Here is a 22,839-nt window from a genome sequence, read left to right as displayed (position 1 = left end):
TAAAAGGGCCAAATACTTCTGGTCGTAGATCTGAGGGAAAAATCTTGGCTCTTGATGCAGAGCCTCAGTCATAGAGTTCCAATGCATTCAAGACCTGTTATAAAACCAACTGTACTGAAAAGTATAAATAAAGAAGCTACAAGCTGGTAAAGATACAAAAAGTTCACACAGGTAAGCATCCTTGAACCGAAAATACATTGCCAATTTCATTCCAACACCAGCTTAAAACAAGCCAAGAGAAGCTTAGAGACCATGTCACTTATGGATAACAAAGAGCAACAATTGAAGAGACAAAAGTGTATCAAGAGTTCACTGGATCCAACTAAAAATTAGCATCGCCCTGCAAACAAAAGAAGAGAGAAAAAAACTACGGGACCCTGGATGCAAGATTAGACATAACACCAGTGAAATTCACTATAAACAGAGAAGAATATCGATTTCACGAGCACTGAACAAAAAATATGGGGCGGGGGCGTCATTTTGCTTAGACTTCATACATTTGGCAAGAGAAACAGCACAAAAGATGATTTTGCATCACTCCACAATAGCTTGAATAACACCTGCTCCAACAGTCTTTCCACCCTCTCTAATAGCAAACCTCATTCCCTGCTCACAAGCCACAGGCATAATAAGTTCCACTACCATTTTAACACGATCTCCTGGCATAACCATCTTGGATTCCTCATCCATATCATTCATAATCTTTGCTACCCTCCCAGTAACATCGGTAGTTCTCATATAAAATTGTGGCCGATAACCAGCGAAAAACGGGGAATGTCTTCCACCCTCCTCCTTCTTGAGTACATAAACAATGGCAGTGAATTTCGTGTGTGGTGTGATAGTACCAGGTTTAGCAATAACCATTCCTCTCTGTATATCAGCCTTTTGAATACCACGGAGTAATATACCTACATTGTCACCAGCAAGAGCTTCATCCAAAATCTTCTGAAACATTTCAACACCAGTTACAATAGTACTCCTCGTCTCCCGAAGTCCAACAATCTCAACAGTCTCACCACTCCTAACAGTTCCTCTCTCTACACGACCAGTGGCAACTGTACCACGGCCAGTAATAGAAAATACATCTTCAACAGCCAACAAAAACGGTAATTCAGTTTGACGTTGTGGTATAGGTATATAATCATCGACATTATCCATAAGTTGATATATCTTATCAACCCATTCATTTTCACCTCTTTTAATTTTTGGATTAGCCATCAAGGCCTCCAAAGCTATAAGGGCAGAACCACAAACGATAGGTATGTCATCACCAGGAAACTCATACAAACTTAAAAGTTCCCTCACCTCTAACTCAACCAACTCGAGTAACTCCTCATCATCAACTTGATCCTGTTTATTCAAGAAAACAACCATATTAGGTACCCCCACTTGTTTAGCAAGTAAAATATGTTCCTTAGTTTGTGGCATTGGTCCATCAGCACCAGAGACAACTAATATAGCCCCATCCATTTGTGCAGCACCAGTAATCATATTCTTAACATAATCAGCATGCCCCGGACAATCAACGTGGGCATAATGCCGATTTTCAGTTTCGTATTCTACGGTAGCAGTATTAATAGTAATACCTCTAGCTCTTTCTTCAGGTGCAGCATCAATTTCATCATATTTTTTGGGTGCACTATTACCAAATGAAGCTAAAGCCATAGTTAACGCAGCAGTCAAAGTAGTTTTACCATGGTCAACATGTCCTATGGTGCCTATATTAACATGGGGTTTTTTACGTTCGAATTTACCTCTTGCAGCACGTACTGTAACGGCCCGAGCCCGACTGGGTCGATTTGCCGTGGTTGGTGAAGACGAGAATACTGTAGTGGCAGGGTTTGTGAAGGAAGAAGAGAGAATATGGATTGATTTTGATTTTCGACAACATCTAATTGATGCAGGTATTGTTGGTGAAATGGGTGCTGAGAATATCTTTGATGTCGTTGCTGTTGCTGCTACTGCTGCTGTGATCACGATCGCCATTTCAAAACCCCGCCGTCGCCTGGTGCTGATTTGGGTTTTTGATATTCATTGTTATGTTATTAAAGGGGAAGAGTGAAAAGACTTTCGGTTATTTCGAGAAGAATACGTTTTTGTTTTCTTTTGTATGTGGCTTAAGGTCAGAAGATATCGCTTTCAAAAATCTTCCTTTTGTATATTTATCGACTACCGACTCATAAACTCACAGTGCAAATCCGTGAGCGAGTCAAGGCAATGTGATTCATTACTATATGGGGTTGGTCAGCATAGTGGTGAGGCTCTGAGGCGATTGTCAATGCGATTGGTCAGGCGACGTTGACGTGGTCAACTTGGAAAATTTCTTCATCGTTTCTGATCGATTTGATCCTGTTTTTTTTTTTTTTTTTTAATTTTAGTTTTTTAATTAGTGTTCTTCTGATATCTTTGTTCTAGGAAAGATCTATTGCTCTATCTTTAATGATTTAATTCGTCTTCTTGTCTTTATAAATTGGTTTTGTTTTTTGACCTAATTCTTTAAAATCTGTCCTAATTTTTTAATCATCTTCATGATTCCAGTTAATTGAATCTCTTCTCTTGCTTGTTTTTCTTACTTTTCTTAGCTCTTATCATGTTTGGTTTATATTCACTGATTTGATTGAAGTTTAGTTTGAAATTTTATACATTTAGCAAACAAGTTTTATTTCCCTGTTTTCTCTATTAGGTCATGGGCTGTTGAGGGTTGCAGACATAGGGACTTAGAGACATCATCATGAGATTTGTATACACCAAAAAATAATTTGACACATGGACAGAGATTACAAGCCGAAGTTGGGCACAATGATACAACAACATATACCGAATCAATCCTAAGTCTGATTACAAACTAAGCTAATGTCATTTTTGTAAATAACTAGTATGAAGAGAAGGGGGCAGATTTTTGGGGATTAGAAAAGGAGGAGTAATAAATCCACTACCTCTGAAGAGGGAGTAATAGCTGGATTGATTTGCTATCTCTATTTCTACCTTCGTTCTGCCTTCTACCCTTCGTTTTACCTTCGTTTCTACCCTTCGTTTTACCTTCGCTTCTACCTTCTACCCTTCGTTTTACCTTCGTTCCTAGAATTTTTTTACTGAACTCCATCCCTAATGGAGATTCATGACCTCTGTAATCAAACCCAAACTTAATAATACTGATACTATCATTATCCCGTGGATATAGACACTCAGTTGTCGAACCACGTAAATCACTTGTGTTAATATCGTTTTTATTCTTGCTGCACTACATATTTTTTTTATGATTTATATTTACATTTTAATTTGTTTACTGCTTTGTCATTTTAATCAATTGGATGTGGAACAAAACATATGGTGTTCACAAGATTCAGCTAAACAAGGAAGGGATTTGGTCTTTTAATATCTTCTCTCACGGGTATGGTTCTTGATTACTTCAAATTATTCATACGTCTGGTTCGGGGTCAGTGTCAATTTGAGAAGTTTGGATTTTAGATATGCTTTTGGCATTATGAGATCCTACTTTGAGTAGGGATTTGTATCAGCAGAATGGTTGTTTTGGGGATTATAGGTAATCATGGTTTTGTTATCAGTGAAATGAAAAATCTATGGAAATTTTGTATGAAGATTTCTAAAAGTTGGTCTTTCTGATCTTTATCTTCAAAAGATGGGAATTGATTTTTATTATTACTGAGAAGGAATACAAATTCTCATTATCTTGATTATTATTGGAGTTTTGTCTGATTTTTTGATCTTTAAGAGTTATTCTGAATTATTTATCTGGTTTTATTTGATAATAGTGGTTACTTTCTCAGTTCTTTTTCTATACTTGGCAAGTCTACTACATGTTGGTGTTCAATTTCTAAGATCCTTCCTGTTTTTATCAAAGAGATCTGTATATTCTAAAGTGATTGTTTATCTGTTGAGTGTCAAAGTTTCTTTTTGATTCTCTGGTTAAAATAAATGAAATGTCTTTTCTTGGTATTTTTTATCATTAAGGAAGGCAAGGAATTTGGAAAAGGGTGTGGTGTACTTTTATAGTTTTCTCTATTCATATAGAGGGTATCTGGTTTGATTGGTTTCTAGTGTGTGAATTATCAGAGTTCTCTTTCAGATCTGAAAATGGCAATACCTGTTGATCAAGTAAGAGTACTAGATTTTTAGATGAAGATGTAGAGGAATTTCCCTTTAGGTTTGATGCTTTGCTATGTGACAAGTATGAAAATTATCATAAAACTTCTGTCAAGCATCATCTTAATAGAACCTGGACTATTAATTCTCCTGATTTCAAGTTAGTATAGTCTTATATTCAAGGGATGCAAGGTTTTCAGAATCCTTTTGTTGTGATGTTTAAGAAGGAAAAAGTGTTACTTGGTCTGCTTCTTGTACCTCAGTGTCTCAGACTGTATTCACTTCTTCTGGTGTAGTTTTTAACTCTTCCACAGAGATGAGTTATTCTTCTGACCTTTATGTTAATCAGAACATTGATAATATTGCTTTCAGCTACTCAGATAACGTTGAATGTTTTGAAGATGTTGTTATTCTTGAGCCTACACGTATTTCTACTCTGCCACCTGAACCTGTGGTTACTAATGAAGATTTTGAAAAAGAAGTTAATCTCTTGATGATGGACTCTGTGGTACCTATGGATGTTGAGCCTTCGTCAGCCCATGATCTTGTAAGTCTTTTGATCTCCCTTTAATCTTTTTACCTTAACTAGTTTTTTTTTAGTTCTCTTTATTGTTAAGCATGAAGTTCCTTTGTTGGAATATGAATGGTTGCTTTTCTGATAAAACATGGTTGCATCTTATGAATATTTTTAGAAAATACAAGCCTGATGCTATTTGTCTTATTGAAACTATGGTAGATAATGAAACAGTAAACAAATTTACTCATCATCTACCTTTTGATTCTTGGTGTATCTTACCTGCTATTGGAAAATCGGGTGGAATGGACTTAGGTTTTTTTGCTAAATCTAGTATTTAAGTCTTAAGTAGTTCTCACAATATGATTCATGTTATTTGTGATATTTCTCCATCTATTAGGAACTGTTTGGTTTCATTTATATATGGTGCTCTGAACATAAATGGTATGAGAAATCAATGGAACTTTCTTAGTGATATGAATGAAACTAACAATAAGCCATGGTTACTGCTTGGTGACTTTAATTTTATCATGCATGAGTCTGAGAAACAAGGTGGTAATTTTGTTAACTCCTTTCCACCTAATTTCATTAAAACTAAATTGATGGATATGAAAATGAATGAAGTTTTTGCTTTTGGAAATCCTTTTACATGGTGTAATAGGAGGTTCAAGAATCCGTCTGAGTTGATTTTTGAGAAGTTAGATCGAGGTTTTGTGAATGATGCTTGGTTTTCTGTTTTACCTGATACTCGTCTTAATAACTTAGCAAGAATCTATTCTGATCATTGTCCAATTCTTCTGAAGTTTTTTCATCAAGAACAATTTATAAATATTCCTTATAAGTTCTTCAAGTGTTGGCAGTTGAATCCAGACTTTAAAAATGTTCTTCATAATTCTTGGGTTAAGAAGGTGAATGGTTCTCCGAGTTTTGTTTAGTAGGTAAACTGAAAAATTTAAAGCATGATCTAAGTCAGTTAAATATTAAATCCTTTGGTCACATTAAAACTACAATCAGTAAGTTGAACGTTGAAATAGAAAAATTACAATCTATGCCTTACACTCCTGAAATCGGTGGTTACATTTTGAACTATTCTAAACAGTTGAATTATTGGTATGAAATTGAAAATAGCTTCTATAAACAAAAATCTAGGATAGATTACTTTGCGCAGTATGATAAAAAAAATAAAAATAAATCATGATAAGGTAAAGCTCAGAAATATGTATAATTCAATACATACAATAAAAGACGATCAAGGAAATTGGTTGGAGAATAGAGAACAAGTTGTTTCTCTGTTAACTAAACATTTCAAGAACATTTACACTACATCTAATCCTTCTTGTATTGACATTGAGGAAACTTTGAGAGATATTAATCCGATAATTACTGATGATTTGAATGATTCCTTAACTGTTATTCCTTCAGCTGAAGAAATTCTTAATACTGTGAGAAATATGCCCCAATGGAATTCACCAGGACCTGATGGCTATCCTGCTGGCTTCTTTAAAGACAATTGGAACAAAACTTCTCAGAAGTTATTTCACATGTTCAGACTTTTTTCAGATCAAAGTTTTTGCTTAAACAGATAAATCATTCGTTTATTTCTATGATTCCCAAGGTAAATAACCCTTCTTCTCCGAATGAGTTTAGACCCATTAGTCTCTCTAATACGGTGTATAAAATCATTTCTAAGATATTAGCTAATCGTCTCAAACCTCTCATGGATGTTCTAATTTCTCCTTTTCAGTCTGCTTTTATAGCAAATAGGCAAATACATGATAACATTATTATTAGTCATGAGATTCTTCATTCTTTCAAAAAGAAAAAGAAAAAGTCTAAAAATGGTTTTATGGAAATCAAATTGGATCTTTCTAAAGCTTTTGATATAACCTTATATTTTTATTTTGTGCATGGAAGTGTTATCTCAGTTACTTCTTAAGGCTGAATCTGAGAAGCGTATTCAAGGTTTTAAAATTAGGAAAGATAGTCCTTTTATTTCGCATCTGTTTTTTTCTGGTGATTGTATGCTTTTTTCCAAAGCTTCCTTGGTTTATGCTAAAAATCTTATGAAGACTATTGATATATTTACTAAAACGTCAGGTCAGGCTATAAACTTTGAAAAATCTGGTTTTATTACTAGTTCTAAAATGCATCATAAACATATAAAATTGCTTTCTAAATCTCTTAAAATAAATTTTTTGAGTAACTCTGAAAAATATCTAGGTACTCCTCTTTTTATCAATAGGGATAAAACGAAAACTTTTCAATTCTTAATTGATAGATTTTGTTCTAGATTGAACTCTTGTAAAAAAACAAACTTAAAAGTTGATGGTAGGACTGTTGTAACTAAACATGTGCTGTCGAGTCTTGTTGTTTATCTTACTAAGAAGGTAACTTCTAAGATTGATTCTATTCAAAGGACTTACTGGTGGTCTAAAAAAGATCCTAGGCATGCTGCATATTTTAGATCTTGGGGAGATATAGGAAAGTATAAACTTTGTGGTGGTTTGGGAATTAGGAATACCTATGCTACTAATAGAGTTTTCATTGCTAAATTGGGATGGAGACTTCTACAGTATCCGGATCTTTTGTTAACTTGTTTTCTGAAAAGCATATACTATCCGAATCAGAATTTGCTTGAAATTGACAAGGCAGCTGATTCCTCCTCGTGGATCTGGAAAGGTATAGTTAGTAATTTAGTTTTCATTAAATCTAATATAGTTATAAAAATTAATAATGGCTCGTCTACTGATATCTGGCTTTCAAACTGGATTCCCTTTGAACCTTCTCCTCCTATTTCTGTTAATCCTCGCCATAAGGATTTTGTTATGGTCAGTGATCTTATTGATGCTGGAAATAAGTGCTAGAATGTGAGTTTATTAAATGATTTATTTTCTCAGTTTCAAGTCAAGAAAATTTGTGCTATTAGATTAACTCCAGATAAAAATGATAGGATAATGTGGCTCATACTAGGAATGGTAATTATTCTAAAAGATCTGCTTATAAAGCTTTTACAAATGAAAGAGCTTCTCAGAATGAAGCTATCTTTTGGAGAAAAGTATGGAATTTAGACTGTCTTCCGAAGATTAAGTTCTTTATGTGAAAATTTTTTGCTCACATGTTACCTGTGAATGTCCCGCTGAAGTGTTATAATCCTTATGCAGATGAAATGTGTCCTTTGTGCAATGTTGATGAAGAGTCAGACTTTCACTTGTTCTTTAAATGTCCTATTGCTTTGCATATCTGGTTTGGTTTATCTCTGCAGTATTTAGTTTCAATGGATTCAGATTGTTCAGATGAGATTTTCCTGTCATGGTTTGATAAAGATTTAGGAGTTTCTCCTTTTGCTGTGAACTGGCCTAGTATTGGTGCTATAGTTATGTGATGCATATGGAAGCTGCGATGCGATGTTGTTTTTAAAAAAGTAAACATTAACATGGTTAAAACTATTTTGGATATAAGAAGAATGATCAACACTTATACGTTCTCTCCTATAGTTACTCAAAATGCTAGAAAAGAGTTGAAGATTTCCCGTCAATATGTGAATCATTTTATTTTTGTTGATAGTTCTTTTAAAGATTTTAATATGGGTAAGGGCTTCATTTGGTGTGATTTTTCAGGAAGGATAAAAGGTTGTGGTCCAGACTTTGGTCTAATTCAAGATGCGATTGGTGCTGAAGCAACTGCACTTTTTTGGGCTATCTGTTGGGCGCAAGAAAAGAATCTGTCTAAAGTGATTTTCGTTAGTGGCTGTCTCCAGTTAGTAGATTTTGTTAATGGGGATAGTAATAGTGTCGGATGGAGAAGTAGTGATAGTATGATAGATTGTCATTCTTTGCTTTCTAGTATTAGTACTTTCAAAGTTATGTATATTAAGCGTGTCAAAAATCGTCTAGTTAGAAGTTTGTAAAAATCCGTGAGCGAGTACTTGTATTATAAATAGGTTTTATTTCTCCATCTCTACATCTAAACATGAGTCCCTGATGGGGGTATTTATACAATGGAGTTCCTCTATATACCCCCATAGAAACACTAATTGTACCCCCATTAGTTAGGTATGGTAGTTATAATTCTGTTAAGATGAAATTCCTAAAATTATTTGTTCATACGTATATCCCTTATCTCTTTTTAAAACTTTTTAAGGGAAAAGGTTGTCGTAAAGAGAAACATTGTGAGGTATGATAGTAAAACACATCGATGGCGCAATCAGGCTTCACTTGTTTCTTTGCAGTAACAACACCAATATACAACACAACATAAATTGGGTTTCCATCGTTACCGTTTTGGCTCTACATGAACTGATTACCAAACCTCCAATTATCACAAAAAATTGAAAAATCCCATTTATCTCTGATTCATCCAAAAAACGAAATTTAGACCTCATAATGACTAAAAGCTTTTGAATTAGATTATTTTGATTCGAATTTTGATCAATTCTTATAAGTTCACTAGGTTTTGTTTAGTTAAGTTGATTTGATCTTTGTATCGGGTTATTATATGTTTGTGGTTTTGTTAACTAGAAGAAGAAGATTAGTAGTACTATTAATTTTATTTATTTTGTGATCCAACATCCTATTTAAGACAAACACAAGAAGAGAGTGAGAAGGAGAGAAACGACGGGTCTATTTAGGGTTAGGTTTTAGGTTTTTTCTTGGCTAGAAGAAGAAGACTTATGGGTAAATCAAGATAAAACTAGAGTTTGCGGATGAAGTAAGGATTTTTAGAACAATTACGCTTTTTAAGTTGGAGCCAGGATTATCTGTAAAGAGAAGATTTAAGATTATTCTTTGTACATGTGTTCTATTTTTATATACTCGGGGTCGGGGGTATACGAACTTAATAAATTTGATGGGGTAGATAGATAAACTTTGGGAGTAGATAGATAAAGGGGTACCACTAGTGTTTTTGTGGGTATATGGAAGAAGACCCATACATTAAATACGGTTTAGTCCAGAAATGCGTCAAAAAGTATAGTTTAGTCCAGGCCGAGTCAACTAGGTACAGATTAGTCCAAAAGTCATTTAAAATACGGAAAATACACATATAACCTTTCTGATTTACAATTTAGTCCAAATATTTACAATTTAGTACAAAGTGACTCATGATGATGCCAGCAACTTTAAATACTATAAAAATAATTAAAAACCAATTTATCTTTTGAACCGCTCATCCAAAATTCACAAAATTTATATATTCGGAAAGCCCCTTTCCGAGATTTACAAAAAGAGTACCCGTATGACTATATAATTTTTATTTTTTAAAAATGTTAATTTACAGTAGTGTGCACAACTATGTTTAACATGGAATATAGGCAGTGAGTTAAAGTAATGCCTACTGCATCAACTGCTACCTTTGCATGACCTCTAATAGTAATTAACGAAGATTCAATGAGACAATGATATCCTTGTTCAGGGGCGATAAGATGTGATTGGTAACCATCTGCTTCAGTAATTATCTTTCACACGTTCTCCATCGCGAGTTGCTTATCAAATTTCAATATTTTCAGAGCTACAGGAAGTTGATTGTTGAAAACATTGTAAATTTTATCAGCACCTGGGCGTCTGCAGACAAATACGAATATTAAACAAAAAAGTAGGAACCACTTTATATAGATAACAAAAAAAACAGAGAGTAAAGAAAAACTGCAGTTATATACATGTCGTCAAGATGTTCTTTGTAAATTCCATCGAAAAGAAATATATACAAAACAAAATTCAGGTTATTTCATCCCATAATTCACCCCTAATGTATGAGATTGAAGTCCAATTTTCGAGCGTAATCATAAAAGTCAGGTCAAGGGATTCATAATTCAAAAACTATGGTCAGCTTCAAAAAGAATCAACATGTGCACAACTATGTACACATTAACAACAATAAACATATGTAAAACTATCTACAAATGTTGGATAAAGAGTGAACACTTTTCCCGACAAGAACGACAACTAACAAGAACTGACAACGACAACTAACAAGAACCTTGAACGTATAAAGCTACAAGTATGTAGACACCTACAGAAATGGCACAAATCCAACATTGAGAACTAAAAAACAGGTCATATGTCCATGACATGATGAATCGGTGTACAATTAATGTACACATCTACCAAATCTAACAAGTTTAACGTCCATGCTCACACAAAACAGGCTAGATCTACTGTCATCGATGACATAACACACTGGAGTACTAGTATGTACACATCTACTAAAATCTAACAATATCCAAGAAAAATAATATAAACCAAGAAAAACTAAAGCAATTTCAATTTTTTAGTTTAGTAACTGCTTGCAGATCTTGAGAAAATACCACCCCAATAGGAGGATTGCCAGAAAGGTCAATATCAACTACTCTCACGTCTCTTGTTTCTAATGTCAGTCGATCCTAACCAAACAAAAGAAACTGAATATACAAACACTCTTACATACCTGAAATTGAAACACTAATGCGGAGATTGGACCAATATCAACCGAATCCTTGGAGTTTAAACTGTTTATTACCACCTCCATGTAAGACCACTTTGACATTCTAATAACTTCGTTAATCTGTAAGACGAGAATTCATCCACTACTCATTTTAGATAATCACTCATTTATACAAAATCACAAAGATCAAAAGTCCAGACCCAGAAACGAAAAAAGATTGTTCACTAAAATTTGACTAAGAGTCCTAGCGTGGGCTATTATATACACATGTAATTTCTGTCACATTGTACAACAATATAAACTTGTATTATTGGTGTACTAATACGTACACATGTAATTTATGTCACATGTGTACAACAATGTACACTTATATTATAAGTGTACTAATATGTACACATGTAATTTCTGTCATAACCAACAGTCAGCGACTCATAATATCACTGATCTGACATCCAAGAAATGAAAAAAGATTGTTCACTAAAATTTGATTAAGAGTCCTAGAGTGGGTTATTACGTACATATGTAATTCTGTAACATGTGTATAACAATGTATACTTATATTATAGGTGTACCAAGAGGTTAAACCGATGGATTTCCATCTCAACACCTTAAAGATAACAGGTCTCTGAAGTTCCTAGAATGCAATTACTAAGTCTCTAATTTTATGTAGCATTAAGTATTTCAACTATCCTACTAATTAGAATTTCACTGGAATAGCTTCACACCAGAGAACCTTATAATTTACCATCCTGGAATTCTAGAAGAAACAAAAAGGATGTTAAACAATAAACTTGAGAAAATGAACTTTTGGTTTATATGTACACTTGGCTAAGAAGAACCTTTCATCCAGCTACTTCTTTTGTTGTTGGGTTCTTGGTTTTCATATGTACGTAATCATTTTGCTATAAGCAAGCAAACGATTAGTACGCAGACACTCCAGGCAGAGAAAATGAAGTGCTACATACCAGGTTTTTTAGGACCTAATAAACAAATTGAATTACCTCTAAACTTAGGAGCATATTTGGAAGGATCAAAATCTAAGCCAGAAATATGCTGCTTTGGATCTACTACGAACACCTGCAAGGAAGCAAAGGTTAGAATACGGTTCTCTCTTAAATATAAAACACTAACCAGCTAGATCGTAACCTCATGGTATAGGAAATGATCAATTCTTTTGAGTTGTTAGCAATAAATCAAAAGAAAAGTGATAATGCTAACAATCAACAGGTGTACAACTATGTGCACATTAATGATCAACATGTGTACAACTATGTACACATCAATAATCAACAATCAACATGTGTACAACTATGTACACATTAACATTTTACATGTGTATAATTATGTACACTTTAATAATCAACATGTATACAAAAAACAACCCTTATTAATTATTCAAGCTTGATACTCACTATTGTTATTAGCAACGAAAATAAGATATTATATGCTCCAGTTGCTGCACTGCTTACTAACCACTTTCTTGTTGGGTACTTACATATCTTAGCACCTGTCGGTTATATTACTCTGCACTAAAAATTCACATCTAAAGATTCTGTACCATATGAGAATCCCCAAGGGTCACATGCACGTTTTCAGTGTTCAGTGCCAAAGTTTTATATGCGGGAGAGTCATAAAAGGATTATATTACTAGTCAAATCAAATCAAAGTAACTAAATTTGAAGTTTTTGTTAATAACCAAGAGGTACCCAAGGAAATAAGCAACGAGTAAGACAGTGGCGGTATAATCCTTGTGAACAGTGAAAGTCCAAGAAGCAGTAACAATGACACAAATGGATCCACTACATACGCAAGTTAAGAAGCAAACCGAACTTGTGATGTCAGCATCCACCACTTGTTCCATGTTATCCGTTATCTCAAATAATGTCCATGTATCTTGTGAGTCCTTCACAAATGTCAGTAATTTATATCAAGAGAATATTTTAGCCTTAGTGAGAGTAGATAATCTACGGTAAGACTGCTTCACCCTAAAGAGACTAAACTGCAATCTTGTGACTATCCCTTCTATGTATATGGACATCGTGTACAAAAAAACAAGGCACATACACTACAAAACAGAAGGTCTCTTGGGACGACCAAAAAACGTCCCAAGAGGACAAAAAACCGTCCCAAGAGGTATTAGGGACGGTTTATGTACCGTCCCCTGTTCCACCGTCACTAATACTATTTGGCCATGTTTTCTTTTTGGGACGGACATATTTTAGCCTTGATTTAAATATTTTATGACTATTAGGGACGGTCAGGCCATCACCGTCCCAAATATCCTTCTTTAGGGACGGTTTTTTCAAAACTGGCCGTCCCTAGAAACCTTCTTTTTTGTAGTGATAAAAGTGGACTATACATAACTAGTATACAAGCATATACACCTCGTATACAAGCACACAAAAAAACAGTGCATTTTTATGTACACCGCGTATAATTGGTGTACAAGAGAGAGCACCTAATTTACAGGAACTACAAGCTCACCAGCAGTCTAACACCACTTGGCCCTCCCCAAATGAACATCAATTTTAACAGCTAGTCCAACACCACTTGGTCCTCCTGCAGACTCTATCTAGTTGTAGTCTGTCATTAAAAAAAATGTATAGCGACACTTCAATTTTTTAGAAATCATCCCTTTAAAGAACTCAGTATAGAGTAAGAGATTTTATGGTTTCCTAACTCGACAACCAATTAAATTTCAAACAAATGAATTATTTCACGCTTAAACATTCATATCAAGTCCCAACTTTATATTAATCATAGTGCTCAAGACTACACAACATGCGAGCAACATATCATTTTCTTTTTCCGCAAGCATTAGTGCTCAAGACTACATGATTACTAAATGCAACATAATTGATAACGACGTATCTAAGCTAGTTAAGATGGCTAAATCTAAGCTAGTTTTATTTGGTATGTACCTCCAATAATTAGTATGTCATTTTCTGAACCTTGAGCATGTATAGTAATCGGACTAAGCTAGTTAAGATGGCTAGTAACGTTTATGTAGATATGTGCGCTTATATATTGAAATGTTAAATTAATGCCTCTATCGTGACTTACCATCACTACCAGCACCATCCGTACCACATAGCTACGCTAATCCTGGTGATATTGAACCACCGCCAGAACCCCGCCACCAGAACTACCACCTAGTGATACATTTAAAATCGATGGTGTAAGCAAACAAGAAAGGAATTTCAGTAATGAATGAACAACCTTAAGAGCAGCCATGATTAACAACTAGCCTTTCAACCAAGTCATTGATTCTGACAGCTGCCAACTTTAGAATCTAATAAAGTAAAACAAGACCAAACTGTCAGGGTGGAATTAAACATAACGATAAACATACATTTTAAGCATCTGAGCCAATATCAAATGTCAATAAGTGTAGTGAGGAGATGTAGTAGTAGATCAGTTATTCTGCAGATTACTGCAGCAGAGAATAAAAATCTTATTGACTTAGTCGGCGCCTATCTAGACAATCTAACACGGCAAACTTGACCTAATCCGCGGATACAGTTTTCTAAAGTACATAAAGCAAATGCAAGACCAACAAAAAGCAAATCAATGGAGGATCATGCGCATTCTAATTCTCTTCAGTATACAAAAGGAGAAATTGGGCTCTCAGGTGTCTAAATACTAATTAATGATGAGGTTCTTACATACACGGATAATCAAAACAGCGAGCAAACTACACATTTTTACACGTAGTCGTACCTTACTGAAGAAAACGTTGATCCCTGTCTCAGCACATGTTTCGCCCCCACCTCCTGGGTTTGATCTGTTTGGGCTGCAATACCGTATGCAAAAGGTATTACAAAAGGACTAAGAAGGCGGCAACAGTGTGTACGTCAATTTAATACATCAACTGAATCATGCCAAACAAATTCTTACCTAAAACCAGACTGCAGAAATGGTAATGGTGGCTACTTCGATTTTAGACTATTAACCAATAACCGACCCTTCAATGGCGATCTAAAGGAGTTACGTTCAACTAGTGCATTCCGATACTCACCACACACTCTCTTAGGGGACATCATCTCTTCTTTCTGACCTGCAAGATGATTGTAAACAGAATCTCATAAATGTGAGGAATTGACAGTCACTAAAATCATATATGACCTGGCCCAACCCTCAAACTAAGGATAAATCATAAGCAAGGTCAAACATCTACAAACACCAAGTAGACAGCGGACAAATATAATACTAATTAACTGTATAAGTTAGCAACTATCTATTACAGTTTCATGCTTGTGTACAAAAGGTAGCGGTGGCAAGCCTCCATATGAAACATTTTTATGTGTGGCAATTGCATCCAGGGATGGCATGGGTTCCGCTAATAATCCCAGGCAATAAATTTCTGCAGACATGGAAGGCCTTGCAACAATTAAAGAGTTGTACATTGAGGATCCTTTTTTCCCATACCATGCTCTCCAAAAACCGTCCCTCCAAAGTATTTAGATGTCTCCTCAACTCTCTCGGAAAGAGATTCTTCGTGCCTAATGAAAATTTCTATCACTTTGCTTAAATCAAAAACTGTAATACCAGTGCGCTCCAAAACCGCAGGGAACAACATCGTGACTGTCTTATGGGTGGCCAAAACCAATTCAGCTGAACAAGCAAGCATGCATCGGTGAAACCTATTATTGGTTCATAAAGAGGTCAAGTTACTACCGTGTAATCTTTGTGATTCTGCTCTGCACATTGCTTCCAGAACCCTATAGTACAATTTCAGACCTTCCATTCTTCGTTGTTTGGCACAATTTCGACCTTCCATATGTACAATGTGTACACAATTGACCACCAAATATCAATTTCAATACCTTCCATATGTACAATGTGTACACAATTGACCACCAAATATCAATTTCTATAAACTGATATCTGTTAAGATTAAGAAGCACATCGCAAACGTGGTTTAACTATAAAATCCTAATTAGTATATTATCAAACTAAAATAAACCTAGAAAGTGTTAGAGCATAGCTCGGTTGAACCTACAAAGCGTTGGTATGTCAAGTTTGGTTGTCATATTTTAGTGAATCAAAACTCAATTAAAGAGTCGCTTGATTATATGCTAGAGAAAACTTTGTATAGGTTAGGCTAGAAAGATTAGGATAATGAGACATACAAGTATATATTACTCGAAGACTTGAATATTGTGAAGAAGTAACAAGCTACATCGATGACATCATCCTTCCTCTTGAGGTTCGTAATATTGTGACTTGAACTGTTTCATTCCTAATGTATCTTTCAAGTCGTGCTATATTGAAAACATAAGCGCGAAGATGTGAATGATTATACTCTAGTATACATAGTGTTAAGGAATTAAAATACGAAGTATAACGCTTATCTTTTGAACTTCGTATATAAGACATCACATAATCGTATGAATGCTATTGTGATTATGTGTATGGGTATGGGTGAAGATTTCGTCCTAGGAAACAATGTTTACATTCGTTTAAAGGGAGTACATTCATGAACTTGTTTTATGAATCGAAAGGGAAATCGCTAGGCTTAATAGTATCCTTATTCATTGCATATATTTGGATTACCAATATGTGTGAGTTAGTAGAACCGATCATAACTTGTTTCATATCTTGGTAAAACTAGTCACAATGCCTGACTTATGTATTGGTATCACTTTTATTAGTGTAACCTATCCTAAGTAATCACCTAAGATGGTATGATCGATATTTATTTTAGTCTATGAAATGTCTCTTATGAAAATTTCATTATGATCCCGTTCTTTTACCTTTGCAAATTTTATTGACAAAAATAGGGAGAAATAATGTAGTTCACACAACAAATACATATGGTTTTCGGATCATAGTGTAAGGGGAAGTGGTTTCCATGATCGAGATGGAATATTGACTAAGGGGGAGTGATACATATCACCATAGCATTGTTGTTAAAGTCGTGATGCAATTGGACTTTGATGTTACATAATGATACTGTATTGTTGTTAAAGTCGTGATGCAATTGGACTTTGATGTTACATAATGATACTATGTCACTGTATAATAATGATCGAGAATCTCGATTTCTCTCATTGTTATAGCTACGGATCTTCAACAACGGTGGTGCTAAACTTACAACCTTTGGGATCATTGGAGTACTTGGAAGGACGAAGATTTCAAGGAACGTTGAAGATTAGACTATGGAATAGGAGCCACTAAAGTTTTTCTTTTTTGTATTCCATATGTATTAATAATTTTGTCACTAAAATTGACAAAGGGGGAGATTGTTAGAGCATAGATCGGTCGACCTCGCATGCGTTGCTATATCAAGAATGTTTGTCAATGTTAGTGATCAAAACTATGAGTCTTGATTTCTAGTCTATTATAGCTAAGTCTCGGACTAGGATATAAAAGTGTAGTTGAGCTCAAGGACTTCATGACGATTCATCATACAACGACGAAGATCTACTCAAGGAAGTTCCGTCACTAGGTAAAGATAAACTTGGTTGAAGCGAAAAGCTTACGAACACATATTTCGAGATATAGATAGGCGAGGTATACTCGGCTCGAAATACCAAATGTGTATGATCTAGTCTATATATGTAGCATACGACTTTTGTCTCAAAGAGTAGGAGATAGAATAGATAGACTTTTGAGTGACAGATAAGCTCAAGTCTCCACATACCTTTTTGTCGAGAAGTTCCACCGGTTCCTTGAGTAGATCTTCTTCTTGTATGATGAATCACCATGAAGTCCTTGAGCTCAACTACACTTACTATCCTAGTCCGAGACTTAGCTATAAGAGACTAGAAATCAAGACTTATAGTTTTGATCACTAACATTGACAAACATGCTTGAGATAGCAACGCATGCGAATTTGACCGAGCAGTGCTCTAACAAACATTATTGAGGTTTCAATCCCATCCATATATGAATTCGCAAAAAAATTCCTTCAAAAATAAATTCCTACTAAAAGGACTTGCCAAACTAATTTGGACCTATCTATTAGATTCAAAAATCTAATGATAACAACCATACTATGATCAGTTTCATTCCCATTACACAGTTAATTTACTCACTGTGTCTCCTTTGAAATTTGATCATTTCTTCGCAACCAAAAGCCCGTTCCAAACACCAATATGCTCCTGGCTTGGCTTTTGTGTTGACTGCATAATCACAACAGTTATTTTCCTGGTTCATCAATTCTTTCAACCAGAGTAGATTGGCCTCATCTATTAGATTCAAAATCTAATGATAGCCACATCACAATACTACGATGTTTTCATAGTTTTAGGAGCTTTGGATTCAAAAAATCCCGTAAGCATCTACATATGTTACGAAGTCCAGTGCTTCAATCATTTTGATATGTATACATTCTTATACATAGATCCTAAGTGCCTTGGATGCAGTACTCCACCACAACAGCCCTACGCACCGAGTCCAATTTTAACATTTCGAGTAGTCTCTGGGCAATTTAACAAAAGTTCTATTTCACACTTTTATACCCATTAAAAAGTGTCTTTTCACTTCAACAATCAACAACAGCAAATGATAGATTCAAACCATCCTGATACTAACGAAGTGCTCCAGCAAAGTTAGATTAGAGTATACATGACTTTCCAATTCCTGGTGAACAGATGCCACTAATGACTTAGTATCATTAGTGTATCAAATGGAAATCTAATGACTTAGTGTCACGTTGGAATTTTTCTGTTTCAATCTAATTCCATACATTTGGAAGATTTTCCTGATGATACATTGACACTAGCCCTTCTCCATTCACCCCCGTTTCATGATCATACTCAAAGTCATGAAATACCAGAATGTGAAAGTGATATTTTGAAACTTATAAAAACAGAAAGTTTCCGGAAGATGATCTTTACAGAGTTACAATGATAAATTCATTTCATAATGATCATATAATGATGATCCAGTCCGTCTGGAAATATTCACAGTATACTCTAGCCCATTGGAGCAACAGTTGCAGATTATTTTGATCGAACTACGACCAAGTTAAATCCATGTTCATATGTATTGGTTATGATAACAATTTTCTGACTTAGACATTTATTCAAACATCTAATACATAATCCAATCATATTTATGCAAACCAACAAATCATGTACTCATTGCGAGAAACCAACATGATGTATTCGCTAAATTTAGGATATGCCATCGCAATTAAAGGAAAAAGAAATTAGATACACTTATCTGATTGACGCCGGTTTCTCACAGAGATTGGCTTTGGGATGTCCAGATGTTGGTTGTAATTTGGAAAATTATTTTCCATCTTCCTTTTAACCTTGTTTCTCTGTCAAACATAACTGCTTCTTCCTTTTCGGAATAGAATCACAAAACTTCATATTTAAGTTTATCCTGCACGGACAGCGCCTAGCCTAAACAAAACCCATAATTGTTCCAAAGTCCATTGATGAAGCAACGCTTTAAAATTGTTAGGAATTTTAGGGCATGGAACAGAAACAATCATGGCTCGAGGCGCGTAGAGACGCTTTCTTTAAAGCGTTATTTGCTCCCATTCGATTTGAGTTGTTGAAGTGACAAATTGCAAATCGCTTCCAGGATACAACAAGTCTTGTGTGATTGGCGACCAACAAAATCGACGAATCATCCTGAACTCTTCTTATATCGTAATTGAGTGACAAATATAGAAACTGCCGAGATTGAGAAAACAATGAAAGTGTTCTTTTCTTCAAGGTTTGTTGGAAATATATAGACACTGAACAGACACATAAAGTGTCCATTCATATCAAGTCTCTTTACATCCATACCTTTTCAAGTTATTAACTGCTTACTTGAACACCAAGAAACACATCCGTTGGATCATTCTGTTTCATCTCTTCTATATAATTGTTCATGTCTCTTTACCATATATTTAATATTTAGATTAAATTTCCAACACAGACGCGTGATGAGCTAAAACATGGAATGAATATATTTTCGTATCACTCTATGTTGAAGTTGTTTTGTGCAGTTTAAGGAAGTAATATTCCCTGGATTATATTCTAATAATTAAAAGAGATTTTGACAACCCAGAGATGCGTGGTAAAGTTAAAGAGAGAAAGAAATCTCGGTGATTTGGCAGAGGGAGTAAAAACGAGATATACTGCATTAATCGAGTGGTTGAGGGTGTTGGTGATGTATAAATAGGTTGTTGGTGTCACAGGAGAGAACATCGAGAGATTGGGGAAGCTACATAGAAGAATATGAAGCTGCATAGAAGATTTTTCTGCTGCTGCAGAGAAGAAAAACCTGAAGAACATAAACCGTAAAAAACTGTCGTTTCTAGGGTCTTATATTTAACAGTTTGTAACGGTCAATTTGTAACATGTATCTTCAGTTTGTGACAAATATTGTAACGGTATGTTCTGTAACGTCGTACCAGCGTTGCGAATTCCCTGAGTTACATAAGTTCTTCTTTGTAAACACCATTGGAGCAATGCAAAGTCATTTTGAAAGTGTCTAGAACATGAGGTGCTAAACCCATCACTGGGGCGACGGAGGAATCCGATTTTCATACATGGGTAAATTTATTTTATTATTTATGTGACTTTTGCGCTTATTTTAAATTGATTTATGATTTGAATTAATTAGTTATCATAACTAACATTTTGAGAATCTACTTTGGCAAAATCAGAGTCTATGTTATTTTGTTTATTAAGCGATAATTGTTGAGAATAAATAATTGAGCCTTATGATATGAATTCGGTGGAATCTTTGTCCTAGTAACTCTCGCTTTTGTTTATATTTATTATTTTCATTAAATCTTTAAATTTAATCTTCACAAGTCTTAGAGTTCGAATCTTATTAGTACAACAATTAAAAAATCGTATCACCTGATGAACTTGAATTTTGGATATGCTGTAGAGAACACCTATACGAAGAGAACGGCATAAGACCCATGTCTTGATCCTTTACCAATCACTCCCAGTTCGTCACTTTGTGTCGGGCAATGTAAACGGCCACCGACAAAGTCACGGTTGAGCGTGATTTAGAACTTTTTAAACTGTTTGCTCGTGCTCCGTGGGCCCGAATAGCGTCATTGTACCACACATTTATATATTCATGACGGACATTTGAGTTGCTTGCTTCAAGTGTCATCATTATCCTGAAAACACCATTCTGTATCGTTTAAATTATTAAAACGGTGTTAGACACATGATACCTTGATCATGGATAAGTCGGGTCGTCCATAAGGTAGCAGGGATCCATACACTTTGAATTGTAGTCACAGTTGACTAATACCAGTCCCCAGTGTTATTGGTTTCCACGTACGTCCGCATAATCTTCATCCAAAATCCAAAATCCCAATAAAAGTGTAACCGATTACTCTCAGAGATAAACACACGGTTTTCAACTTAGAGTTTCGTCTTCCTGCATTGTCATCTTCATCTCTGGATTTTGCCGGTTTTCAACAAGGATTTAGAATTCCATTCGTATTCATCAAAATATGTCGGGTAGTAGCGAATCATCCTATGAATCTATTTCCAGGCGCAGAAACACAACTGATAAATTGGTAAGAGATATTCCTTCTTCCGTTCTTGCATCTTTATAATCGATATCTGATCAATATTTTGGCAGGTGGAGCAAGCAGATTTTTCTTCCTCTTCTCCTTACAATCTGAGACCTTAAGAATACCATTAAAGTTCCTGCTCGCTTCGCCTTTACTTCAATGGCTGCCAACATGGTTGATAGAGTTGTGGAGATAATCATCCTCTTCTGTCGTTTCCTCGAGATTTCATATTGACTATTGAATATTCTTCTGATATGGCAGGTTGATGTCTGCGTTGACACTGAGGAGAAGCAGAATGAGAAAGATACTAGTGATGGCAAAACGACAACTGATGATGAGATCTCCGCCAGTCCGTCAGTCAACCCTGCTGAGTTTGAACTGGGAATCTCTATCCATGAATATCCAACTGTTGGACTTTCTTTCGATCTTCTCCTGAATAACTCATGTCGTGACCACCAGAATATGGGTGGGTTTATCGTGTCTAAGTGTTATGCCGCTATGTATACCAAGATCTGCAAGATATACGGTCACATCGCTACCACCGAGGTATGGAAGAACGATCCACAAACACTTGTTATTGCTGTAGCTGGATTGCTACCCGTGATTGAAGAGATGGAGAAGAATAATCTTCGTGATGTCAGCAACAAGGAACTGTATCGGTGGGACGATATGATCTCTAACTGTGAGGTTCTCAGACTTAACGTCGGCTGGATTCGTCATCGTCTCGAGATCATCAAGATCGATAAAGCGGTCACCGCCGCTAATATAGTCTCTTCTACGAATGCCATCATAGAGGAATAAAAAACTCTGGCCACGGAGTCCGTAAGAGTGGACAAGGCGATTCAGGACTTGAGGATCAAGACTGATAACTATCGGAAGAGGCTTGAGACGGTGTACCACAGGAACTATTTACTGTTGGATGGGTTACTCTATAGAGTTTTTGGTTTTTCACATTTCAGAATGTTTTCTTGAGTAAGGTTTAATTTGATGAAACTTTTTAGATTGCTGCAATGTGTTTTCTTTTGAATGAATTGGTAGAACATTTAGAGAACTACTTTTTGGAGAAATGAAATTACATTCTAATATCTAGATTATCGTCATATAATTAGGTATAATATGCTTTCAGCCACTTGCTATTGATTATAGTTCCTTCAACACCTCTTTTGACTGCAAGGATTTTGTAGTATCCGCTAGGTGCTGATTTGATGACCACATAGGGACCTTCCCATTTAGGTGCCAAATTCGAAGCAGACATGTCTTGCTGAATATGTTTTTGCAGTTTTCAGTACTAGATCTCCTACTTGAAATGTTC

At 35.3% G+C, this 22,839-nt stretch overlaps 2 protein-coding genes and 1 long non-coding RNA gene across 4 annotated transcripts; 1 reads left to right on the top strand and 2 right to left on the bottom strand.

The window, feature by feature from the left end:
- Positions 1-178: 178 nt before the first annotated feature.
- LOC113299411 (elongation factor TuB, chloroplastic-like) lies at positions 179-2,083 on the bottom strand. Its single transcript, XM_026548433.1, has one exon. The coding sequence runs from the start codon at positions 1,984-1,986 to the stop codon at positions 535-537; it is 1,452 nt and encodes a 483-aa protein (XP_026404218.1). The 5' UTR covers positions 1,987-2,083; the 3' UTR covers positions 179-534.
- A 7,774-nt stretch (positions 2,084-9,857) lies between these two features.
- LOC113293871 lies at positions 9,858-14,177 on the bottom strand. The gene is made up of 4 exons (XR_003332633.1): positions 14,099-14,177; positions 12,037-12,112; positions 11,039-11,155; positions 9,858-10,176 (listed from the first exon to the last, which is right to left on the bottom strand). It is a non-coding gene; the product is annotated as an uncharacterized LOC113293871 (long non-coding RNA).
- Positions 14,178-21,198: 7,021 nt separating this feature from the next.
- On the top strand, positions 21,199-22,556 carry LOC113293289. 2 transcript variants are annotated; one of them, XM_026541977.1, is made up of 3 exons: positions 21,199-21,530; positions 21,596-21,701; positions 21,789-22,556. In XM_026541977.1, the coding sequence occupies exons 2-3, from the start codon at positions 21,687-21,689 to the stop codon at positions 22,326-22,328; spliced, it is 555 nt and encodes a 184-aa protein (XP_026397762.1). In that variant the 5' UTR covers positions 21,199-21,530; positions 21,596-21,686; the 3' UTR covers positions 22,329-22,556. The 2 variants fall into 2 exon arrangements, with proteins under 2 accessions (XP_026397762.1, XP_026397761.1); XM_026541976.1 differs by lacking the exon at positions 21,596-21,701.
- Positions 22,557-22,839: the final 283 nt, after the last annotated feature.

This window comes from Papaver somniferum, chromosome 7 (genome assembly GCF_003573695.1).
Source record: "Papaver somniferum cultivar HN1 chromosome 7, ASM357369v1, whole genome shotgun sequence".
Lineage (NCBI taxonomy): Eukaryota > Viridiplantae > Streptophyta > Magnoliopsida > Ranunculales > Papaveraceae > Papaver > Papaver somniferum.
Note: the sequence above shows the minus strand (reverse complement) of the source record. Positions and strands in the feature narration are given on the sequence as shown.

What these genes read in the sequence shown, in the direction of transcription:
- LOC113299411 (XM_026548433.1), bottom strand. Translation starts at nt 1,986, where the DNA reads ATGGCGATCGTGATCACAGCAGCAGTAGCAGCAACAGCAACGACATCA.
- LOC113293289 (XM_026541976.1), top strand. Translation starts at nt 21,465, where the DNA reads ATGTCGGGTAGTAGCGAATCATCCTATGAATCTATTTCCAGGCGCAGA. An exon ending in GAAACACAACTGATAAATTG is followed by an intron (nt 21,531 to 21,788) that starts GTAAGAGATATT and finishes CTGATATGGCAG; the next exon opens with GTTGATGTCTGCGTTGACAC.